An 11,318-nucleotide genomic window follows, 5' to 3' on the forward strand; every position below is an offset into this window, starting at 1 on the left:
TGACACGTGTCTTTATTTGGTGGGTGCGTTTTGTGTAGTCCCGTCAGGTGGTTGACACTGGTACTTTTGGCTCTTGCCAGTGTTAGTGATATTATCGAGTTTTTGCAAATTACCTCGCGGTTGTTTGTATGATTACGAAATTTTTTGGGTTGGACAAATTGGACATCACAATTGGTTTTTGCCAAACCTAGCAATTGTTGATGTTGAGGTGATGAGCAGGGTGCATTCCCATTTTCATGGGAGAGAGTGAAACAAAGGTTAGGTTTTGAGGGCTTGGCGGGAAGGGCTTAGTGTGAAGGGTCCGGCCATTAAGAGTGGCCGCTGGAAGTACGATATACAGACAGTAGAAAGTAGTAAGTATAAGGTTAGGAATACGATATACGGATAGTAGAAGAAAAAGTATATACACCGTCGTCTTCCTCGCGGCTGCCCTCGAGAAGCGTGTGCTGCCTGCAACGCCATCGCCATGCTGCCTCTCTTCAACAACAAATGCTCTTCACCATCCCCGCTCCACTCTAGGATTCGTGCACATTTCCCCCTAACCTTGCTTTCTTCCTGCCGATTTCCATCACGTTGCCTGTTTTCACACGGCTTCCCTAGTGTCCTGCTCCTCTGGAATGCGCTCCCTGCTGCTGCTCGTCCTGCCTTCTGAAAGAGCCTTCGTACAATGGGGAGATCGGTCTTAGATTCGGCCGCGAGCGTGGGGCTCTGAGAGTCTGGGAGTAGACTCGGCCGCGAGCGTGGGGCTCAGAGTGAGAGAGAGAGTGTACGAGTCCGTGAATGGAGCTGAAAAGGGTGTGGGAGCATTGCAAGGTTGGACATCTGCAGCAGCGAGCCGCAAGAAAACAGGCCCAAGCGGACGGTTGTTAGCAAAAGGAGGTCCGCCTCGCATCTTTCTTGCCAGGGCGTGAAGATTGAACTTGCAAAATTTGAGGATTGCTGGCAAAGAAGATCGGTAAAGCATCTTTCTTGCCAAGGTAGCGGGGGAGGCAAGCACGATGCTCTTGCAGATGAAGTTGAACCAGCGGTGACTGTTTTCATTTCCACGCCAAGTTGATCTCCGGTGGATTGTTCACAACCTCGACGAAGGAGGGCAAAAAAATTCATCTCCCTGCCAGTTTTGAGCGTAGATTGCTCTCGCCGAGGAGCACTGCTCTCTATCCTCGAGCTATTCTTCAGGTAAGTCCGATCTCTAACTTCCTTTCTTTCTATCTGACGCTCCTTTCGCCATAGCCTCTCCACGTTGTGCGACTGCATACCCCAGCAACCTTGAGGGTTCATGGCTAGCTCGCAGCTCCATTCTTGTTGTGTTGAATCATGGTTTGCTTTCTTGCAACGTCCTTGTCCGTTCTTTGCTTCTGCTTCATGCCTTCCTCACAAATCCCTTTCTTCTTCCCCTCTGCTTAGCATATCCATGTCCTTTTCCCGTTTTGGCTTTTGCTTCGGGGCTGCCTCACAATGTCGCTTAACCTGATCCTTTGCTTTCGTTTCTCGCAGACACAACGGAACATTGCCTTGATTCTCCTACCTCCCCTTACCAATCTCGCAGCAGGAATGGGTAAGCTAGTTCAGAGTGAAAGCTCTGTCCTCGAGGGATTTCAGCAGCAATGCCATGCTTCGGCGTCTACCCGATCCGCTGTTGAAGTCTGGAGGGAGCCCCTCATTGGAGCAGCGTCGCTCGCTAGCGCTGAGGCCGCCTTGACCGTCAAAGAAAAATCGTCACTCTCCCCTGGATCTGAGCATGCACATGGTTGGGAGGCAGTGGCAGGACTGGAAGCGCAGCAGCTCAAGGCACTGCAAAAGATAGCGTCGAAAGGCGTGTTTTGGAAACATCCAAGCAAAGCGATTTCCTCTGCTTTTACGCTCCATCATGGTGGAGATGTGGAGGCCGATGGGAACTGTCTCTTCACGGCTTCGCAGAAAGCTATGCTATTGCAGACATCCCCACAGGAAGTGAGGAGGCGGACCGTTCGGAAATTCACAAGTGACTATAAAGCTGGGTTATGTCAGCAGCAGGCCACCGATTCCATGATCAAGAATCTATACTCTCCAGATCTAACCTTTGGATGGGGAGTACACGTTGTGCAAGAAGTAAAGCTACTTGCCAGGAAATGTGAGCGGGAGGCTTTGGATAGAGCCATTCAAGACCTTGTGCAAGCTGGAATGATCAGGTAATCTTCCATCTGGTCTTCTTCTACATTTTCCCCTTCATGCATCTTTGACTTGTCGGACACCCGACTTTGTTGCACACGTTTCAATGGGTAGGATCTTACCTTACACGGTATGAAATCTCCGCAACAGGGAGGCAGCAGCTGAGACTGTGTACAAGGAACGTTGTATTTCTGTTAGCGACGGTCCCAGTTGGGCTCAATATATGTCGATAGGTGGGACTGGGGACGATGAACATGATATCATCACTCTTCAGTACACACAAGAAGGCCTATTGACTGTTGACGAGAATCGGGAGGGTCGGGCAGCTGCTTTTGGAGATGACATAGCCATTGAGAGTCTGGCGACCGAGTTTGAACGGGAAATTTTTGTTGTAAGTTGCAATTTGCTGCTCTACCAATTGTTTTCCAACAAGGGTTGCTTGATTGTGGAATGTGGTTGGTTGGTTGCAATTAGCTGAAAATATTGGTTTTCCAGGTCCAGGCGCATGGGACAGATGCCATGGTAGACGAAGACCACTGCATCTTCTTTTTACCACATCTTCCTCGTGGGGAAATTCAACATACACCAGCCTTTCTCTTCATGAAGGGCACAGGTAAATGCGATTTCTAGCAGTGCTCAAACGCTTATAATCCTTGAGATGTCTCCCTAACGGGCTTATAGTCCATGAGATGTCTCCTTAACGAGCTGTCTGGTGTTTTTTGTTTCCACCCTTAACTTGTAGGCTGGTGTGGAGCTGGTGCTGATCACTATGAGCCATTGATTGCTCATCCTGCTCCAACAATTTTGCAAGAAAAAGCAGCAGTGGCCCTGTAACCTATCTTCAAGCAATTTGAAACTAGCGAAGTGACGGTTTTTCCAACTTGCCCAAGCTTCTTGGTCATATTTCTGCGGTCCTTTTTCCCCTTTCCACGTAACACTGGACAGCCTTGTTTTCAGGCTGGGAATGTTGCTTACAGAGGGCTTCCATGGTGGTTATCGGGGCAGTATTTCCTTTTTTATTGTACAAGAAGAGAGTATTTCAGTTTTGGATTCTTTGCATTAAATTTTGTTCTGAGAATCAGACAACACCAGGAGTTGTATTATGGTATTAGAAGGCTCTGGACCATGTGATTCGATTGGTTCTCAGCCGTCTTAAGTTTAGAGAGGGCACGTGCTTCTGGATTCAATGTACGGTTATGTGGAGAAGCTGGAAAGCTTCTTTGACATCGGAAAACATTTTTTATTTGGAGAGGTGAAAATTGGTGGAAAAAGGTGCGTAATAAAGTTGCTTAAAAGAAGTTTGATTCTGATTTTCAGTGGGGAGGATAATCCCTCTGTGATAAACTATTAATGTTGACGAAAAGGAATGCCCTTCATGTTCTGGTTCTCTTTAGATATTCTGCTGCTTTTGCAGTAATTGTTCGTAATATTAAATTCAATGTTTCATACAGAAGTTAAATGGAGGTTGAGGTAAACTTCCATCTAACAAAACCTCCATTAAACTCTCTTTCATTTTTCAAGCATCTTGACGGCTTTGTTGGAAATGGTTCAGTGTCTCCAGAGAGGGCTCCGGAAGCGCTTGCTTAGAATTGAGGAGCACCATTCCTTAAGCACAGCTTGACTGCTTTGTGGGACGTGCTAGTAGGAGCGGAGCCTCTGGGCTGTACTATGGTATTAGAAGGCTCTGGACCATGTGATTGTATTGGTTTTGAGCGCTGCTGGATTCAATTATACGCTTATGTTGAGAAGCTGGAAAGCTTCATTAAGATCGGAGAACATTTTTATTTGAAGAGGTAAAAAGTGGTGAGAAAAGATGTGTAATATAGTTGCTAGAAAGAAGTTTGATTCTGATTTTCAGTGGGAGAATAATCTCTCTGTGATAAACTATTGTTTGCACAGCCAAACGTTGACGAAAAGGAATGCCTTTCACGTTCTGTTTTTCTCTTTGGAGGGCTTGAGTCGCTTAGAGATTCTGCAGCGTGAGATTTTGATCTGTTTTGCAATAGTTGTTTGTAATCATGGGGAGCGCTTGCTTAGAATTGAGGAGCATCATTCCTTAAGCATAGCCTGACTGCTTTATGGGACATGCTAGCTGTCTTATTAGGAACCTCTGGGCTGTTTTTACAAGGTTGGGATAGTTCTTCTGTGTGTGGTGCTTGCACATGAGTTGAATGATCTTGCAGAAAGGGTTACATTTTGTTAACCAACATACAAGTACGCAGGTGCATTTTGTGCTGCACTTGCTTAACGACTGCAGCCTCATTCTTAAGATTGAGGATACAGACTACTTTTCAAGTTCTTTTTTGCTTGCTCGGAGACTAAAATGAAAATGTTTAGACTTCACAAGCAGTTGTAGCTTGAATGAAGAGATTTTGGACTACCTTTTGATTAGCCTTCTCCTTTAGTGCTAGCCTTCATCATGGCTGAGTCTGCCCTTCACCTCCGGAGTGCCGACAAAAACTCAGTACCAAGACTTTGTATAAATTCTTAAGTATGTGTGGGTGTGTGGATTTGTATGTGTGAGAGCATATTTTTATACTATGGTCTACACCCACTGTTGGGCGCTGATGACGTCAGTGGGGATGTCATAGTAGCTAGTCCCTGCTATGCATGATGGAGTTTATGGTTTTCAACCTTGTGAGTGACTCTCATGAGATTGAAACTGCACTATGTTGTGTTTTTAGAGGATGAGTTTGGGAATGTTCCTGGATTCATCTAGGTATATGCTTCTGCCGTATTAGCGGACATGCAAATTTCACCTTGTGAAGTTTTCGTCCAAGTTGCGGCCTGCTGGTATTGTGATAATTCTTTCTATCTTAAATGATGCGTTGCCCTATCAGCTAGTTTTAGATTTAGATGCTCGTTGGGGTGAGACTAAAATGAAAATGTTTAGACTTCACAAGCAGTTGTAGCTTGAATGAAGAGATTTTGGACTACCTTTTGATTAGCCTTCTCCTTTAGTGCTAGCCTTCATCATGGCCGAGTCTGCCCTTCATCTCCGGAGTGCCGACAGAAACTCAGTACGAAGACTTTGTATAAATGGATGCTCAAGTATGTGTGGGTGTGTGGATTTGTATGTGTGAGAGCATATTTTTATACTATGGTCTACACCCATTGTTGGGCGCTGATGACGTCAGTGGGGATGTCATAGTAGCTAGTCCTTGCTATGCATGATGGAGTTTATGGTTTTCAACCTTGTGAGTGACTCTCATGAGATTGAAACTGCACTATGTTGTGTTTTTAGAGGATGAGTTTGGGAATGTTCCTGGATTCATCTAGGTATATAATTTTCATCACAGACAACCTTCCTGTTTGGATACGATTCAATCTGTGTTTGTTCGAACTTTATCTCATGAGATGTTTGAAGTTGTGAAGCTTAAAGAATACTCCAGTTTGGATTCTCAGTATTTAAGTTTTATCAACATCATATGCTTGTGAGCATCTCATAGGACAGTATTGTGCTCGAGAATATCTCATTGAACAGTATTATGGTATTATTTACAAAGCTTGGAACCATATCATTGGACTAGTTTATGAACAGATGTGTTAAGGCGCCCACAGGCTACAGCACAAGAGGGTGCTGAGTACAGGTGTCCCAGGGGCTTCATAACCATATCATATGTTAGGTCAAGTAAGCTGTATTTTCATTAGTGACTATTAGAGCCCCCAACTGACCTGTATCTTAAGGGGTCTTTCCCACATTCATATATTTCACATGTATCTGGGCCATTAGACCCCCATATTTGTGTACCATGTGAGGATGGAGGTCTTCCTCAACACCCCTCCCCCACCCCTATAGGCCCACACCTGAACAAATCCATGGCCGAAAATTATTGACCAATCAACTGCCTCCACACAGTCGGTTCTGCCATGTCTGAGGTCGTGCCCCAACACGACACACACGAGCTGCCTCATATCAATTTGGGGTACGCACCCAGTCAAATTGGAACAGACATCATGGGCTGCAAATCTCCACACGAGCCGCTGAATCAATGCTTGTAATCGTCAGTGCATCACATGCCACTGCAACTGCCCATGGTCCCATACCCGCAGGTGCCTCCGTGATGTGTGCTGCACAAGATCGGAGACAACACAAGACGTACGTGTGTGCGGGTGCCTACAGTCCACAATGACACAGTCGAGTCCCCAAACCACACGTGTCCATTACACCGAAAGGGGTCTCTCCTCTCTTTTATACCATATTTCATATTCCACATGAGGATGTGGTCTATTTCCAAACAAGAGGGGCCTTGGGCCTGCATTCAATTGCATGTGGTACATAAGCCATTCTCCTTGACAGGCTCAGCAATACACTGTATTGTAGCCTCAAGTTGTCCTTTAACTTAAGCAGGTCAAGTTTGGTTATACCTCTTGTATCAATGACCTGGTTCCAATATGGAAGTTAAATTAATACAATGAAGCTGTTTTCAATACATTCTAGGAAAATTTGGAGGAATTTAATTAGATATCCTTGAAATGTTTCCAACTTAAAGTACATTCTAGGAAAATTGATATTTTGGTCCTTTTTTAATACAAGTGATTGGATTTGATCGTGTAGTTTCAATCCCATATCACCATCTTTATGTATGTCGACTTCTCAAGCCACCAAGAGATCATCCGTTAATCGCATGTCTTGTAAAACCACTAATTTGCCAATTGCACTTACCTCAAATACAAGTACAGCACATGCAGGTACCAACATGATTGACCTCCTTCAACCTGTCCAACGTATGGTCCACGTCCACGGAATCTAGCTTAATAGAAAAATTCAGTGAACAACACGTGAACAAGCAACCCAAACTTTAACTACAACACAGACTTTTCCCCGAAGGTATTGACATGGTAGACCTCCTTGAACTTGTCCAAAGTATAGTCCAAGTCCATCGAAACTAGCTTCTTGATAAGAATAGAAACATCAAAGCATTTCCATGCTTGCACATCTTTCGTAGCAATGCTCTCAGCTACTCACTCAATAGCCATACCAAAGGTTAGTTGGAAGTGAGTATAACTATTAGCAAGAACTTGTAAATGACAACTTTCATCACCAAAATGATTGTGTATGAATGCAAAGCCGTGCCCTTGAGGTTTCGACGGAGAAGATGAAGAGAGTGTTCCCATCTAAATTGCCAAGCTACCCCCCCCATAGTCATACCATGGTACTCAAGTATATGTTTTGCATTGCCTCATCTTTCCCGATGGTATGTACTAAAAATAAGAAAAGGATCATACCCTCAAAGCATGGCACACATTTATCACAATCCAACTCTACGCAAGGGAGCTAATGCAATACTCCAAATGTACAACAAATGATCCTATCTGCATGGAGCTTTTAATAATCCACAAGGACTCGTAGTTTTAAGTTGTGCATGGGAACAAGAAGAAGAAACCAATCACTTCAAGTAAGATGAAGACCATATGCAATTGCTAATGGAGCTTCCCTTTCATGTTCTCAAATTAGTTCAGCCTCATTTGATACCTTTTAATGACAAAGTAGCTTAGTGTCCCAACGATCTATGATACTAGCGTAGGTGGGCTGATGCTCCTTGGTTGATGTGCGTTGTTATAGAAAGAACACTACAATATTGTGTGCATTGTTGTGTGGATCATCTTTACGTTTGATTCAAGCCCAAGTTCAAGTCTTGAACTTTTTATTCAATGTGTATTTTCGCTTCATAATATAGTCATTGTGGTTGAATTAGTAGCTTTTCGAACCTGAGGATAATTCGAAGCTTTAAGAGGTGCTATTGATGTCAATTTCAAGTGATGGAGTTTAGATTAGGTGTACACGGACATAGTTGATAAGGATTACCCCTACTGATATGGATTTCCTTGGCATGCTACAAGAAGGATCTACTGAAAAGCATGGATTACAAGTTTTCGTCCATCTTCATCATCACAATTACTAAGGTAGTCATTAAAATTCATTGATTTTTTATCAATTATCTTTCAACATCCCTATTAATCAAACACGTACTACAAAAGGGAAACCAAACAAGTTAGGGGAATGCCCTAACTCTATATGCCCCTAATTCTAATAAAATGGAACACCAAACAAGTTAGGGGAAACGCTAGTGAGGCTAGATTATATAGACCATCAAAATAGGCCTTAAGATTGAAATAGTTACTTCCTCCTCTTGAATGTCGCTTGAATAGAGTCTTGCACTTGTCAAGGTTGACTTTGGCTCTCAAGTTGTAGGAGCCATTCCTCATTTCAAAATTTCAAATTACTCTTTTGAAATTACAAGCAAGTCATCAGATAAGATTTGATCGAGAAAAAATCTCAAGGTCAAACATAGTGGTGATTCTCGAGCAGCACAAGATAGAGTACTTAGCTTAATTTGTTGTCATGTTTGTGTCTTAATGAAAAATAATTTGTCTTTTGTTGAGGTTTTTGTTTGTTTCACCTAAGTTTAAAAGATTTGAGTTTTTTGTGTTATAAATTGATCATATGTTTCCTTTAAAAGGAAAATCGAGTGTCATTATATCTTGTTTATCTTTGTACAAGAGTTGGTATGCTCATTGTAGGCATTTCATACATGATATTGGATGGAGAAGAAAGCATTACATTATACATCCTCTAAGCACTCATTGGTTCAAATTTGATGACTCTCACCTAGCCCAAGATAGAGTATTGACTTAGCTCAATTTGTGGTCGTGCTCATTTATGTTTGTAATTTGATGCAAATATTGGGATTCACATTTGTTGTGTGTGCTTAGATTATTTGTTTATTTGCTCAAATCTATATTATGGTAAAAGATGTAAGGTTTTTGTATTTTTTGCAAGTATTATGTTATGTTTGAGGATAAATGGAGAGTGATTCTATTTTTTTTTCTTTTTACAAGCTTTGGTATGCTTCTTGTAGGAAACTCATTAGAGAAGATTTGGTGCAGAGGAAACCATTACATTATACATCTGTTAAAGAGTTAAATGCAGTTGTGATGCTCAAGCATGTCAAGATAAGGAAACTACTTAGCTCAAAAAGTAATTGTGTGGCTTTTCTTGTTAGTTCAAAGAAAGAGGTTGTAGCATTTTTCTCATTGGATTTTTTAAATATTACTCAATGAATTTCCTTTTATAAATGTTTGTAATTCATGGTATTTGTGCAGCTTTGATATTCGATAATAAAAATGGTAAGAGATTTGTAAACTAACCAATGATTGAAAGTCTTATAAATGATGTTGGAGGATCAGGGGGAGAAAGAGTAGAGTGCACATTGGATGACTAACTATACACTATGTTTCAAAGAAACTAAAACATATACAAGTTCACCCATCAAGGTTAGGGTTTATCTCATGACCCTTATCGCAATGGTACAATATACACCATTCTCAACACCCCCTCTTAAATTGCACTGGAAAAGTAGAGGGTGCTTCACCAAAAGCAATTAATATGGGAGGCCCCAGAGCACTGCACTCTATTTTGCTTCCATGTTTTGTTGTTTACACATTTTTGATATTTTTATCATTCAAATATTGATAGTAATCATTTTTGAAAGGCAAATATGTATGGGAAGATGATTCATTTTGAGAAAAGTTTGTGTAAGAGAGGTATAGGCTTTCCAGCAGGCTATAGTTTTGATAATTTTGCAATTTACATGATCCAACCATTTGAATGATGAAATAACGGCCCAAAGATCAAGAAAAAGCAATGTAGACTAGTTTAACTTTCTTCTTGCATTTACATGCATAATCCTAAAATGCTGATTTAAGGCCTAAGATGGTCAATTTCGGTAGAAAGTGATGATGATTAAAGTTGCAAAGAATCAAAATACGGCTCAAACTCATACTACTGTTTGGTAGAGATTGGCCTTTGAACAACTTTGTTTTTCCAGTGTTTTAAAAAAGAGAACTTGCTAATTAAAAAAAAAAGAACTCGTTAAATTGCAACGATGGCCGCATTTCTAGAAAGTGGGGGATTTTTTTGGGGAAAAAGTAGGTTTGCACTTCAAAAGGATAGAAATTTGAAGTCCAGGATGTCATTCCAGTCACATAAACTTTCACAATGAGCTCTACATGCTTGGACTTCAAGGTGATTTCAGATGACTTAGATACAAGACTGAGATCGAGATGAAGACTAAGCATCCAAGAATAGATTTTGAGATTGTTATTGAGAGTGAGATTTTGATTGAGATTGAGATGGTGATCATTACCTCCGAGACTGTGATTGTGATTGAGATTGAGATTGTGATTGCGATTGAGATTGTGATTATGTTTGAGATACTCGAGGTAGGGCACAGGAGTGATGGGGCGGTACATCCATATTCCTATAATCTCAACTTCTGTGAAGGCCTCACATAATACTTCTCACATTATCAAAATTACAGTGTAGAAGGATTAAGTTCTGAATGATACTACTTCCCATGCAGCAATGATAGATCCCTTGTTTTGTGCTTTGTTAGATGCTAGTGCTACTATTGGCTACTTTTTGCTTTGCCATGACAAGGCAACTGAGCAAAGACTGAAGGAGAAAGGTATACTTGTGTCATCCACACTACTACCCTAATTCACATAAGTGAAACCATGAAGGTCTAAGTCTGTGGATCTATTATATCTGCCATGTACTAGAAAGATACTTGAGAACTCTTAGAGTTGCATCTATATGAGCCTTTTTAGGACCCTACATATATTGTCAAAATTGGAGAATGTCTACCAAGGTTGTATGAAGAATTTCCTTTAGCTTATTATTGAATCTACAAAATTTCTAGCTTTTCCTCTACGGAGTCCTTCTATGGTAGAAAATATATGATCATGACTCTTTGTATTAGTGCTTGTATCTCTTCTCATGTGCTTCTATGAGAGCATATCTGACATGATCTCAAAGAAAGCCAATGCATCTCTAGTGACCATTGCTATCACAAATTGATCATAGTCTTTGATCATAGTCTTTCCCTAAACTATTGAGAGCAATATAAAGCTACCCTTTCTCACTTGATCTCTTAACCAATGGAGGTTAATTGATCACTAATGTCTTTCAATTTGACCATGTAATTTCATCCTATTTGAGTTTGCAATTTTGATGCATTACTCAACATATTCTCTAGTAGAACGATTCTTAAAATATTGCTTGCATTAGATGGTCTCTCAAGATCTTTCCATGCATGAATGATAGACTTTTGTCCCCTTAGGATCGGTAAGTTGATAATATTAAATGCTAAGTGTATTTTCTC

General features: G+C 41.3%; 1 protein-coding gene across 2 annotated transcripts; it reads left to right on the forward strand.

Annotated features, from left to right (window-relative positions):
* Positions 1 to 451: 451 nt before the first annotated feature.
* LOC147886994 (uncharacterized) lies at positions 452 to 3,993 on the forward strand. Of its 2 annotated transcripts, XR_015543252.1 has the most exons (6): positions 452 to 1,179; positions 1,498 to 2,171; positions 2,302 to 2,542; positions 2,647 to 2,764; positions 2,894 to 3,423; positions 3,704 to 3,991. XR_015543252.1 is itself a non-coding variant. In XM_087394979.1 (5 exons), exons 2-5 carry the CDS (start codon positions 1,555 to 1,557, stop codon positions 2,983 to 2,985), a joined length of 1,068 nt encoding a protein of 355 aa, XP_087251105.1. In that variant the 5' UTR covers positions 452 to 1,179; positions 1,498 to 1,554; the 3' UTR covers positions 2,986 to 3,993. The 2 variants fall into 2 exon arrangements, 1 of the variants encoding a protein (XP_087251105.1); XM_087394979.1 differs by having other exon boundaries at positions 2,894 to 3,993.
* Positions 3,994 to 11,318: the final 7,325 nt, after the last annotated feature.

Source organism: Dipteris shenzhenensis, chromosome 23 (assembly GCF_047967505.1).
Source record: "Dipteris shenzhenensis isolate YYH24624 ecotype China chromosome 23, Dip_SZ_1.0, whole genome shotgun sequence".
In the NCBI taxonomy this organism is placed as follows: Eukaryota; Viridiplantae; Streptophyta; class Polypodiopsida; order Gleicheniales; family Dipteridaceae; genus Dipteris; species Dipteris shenzhenensis.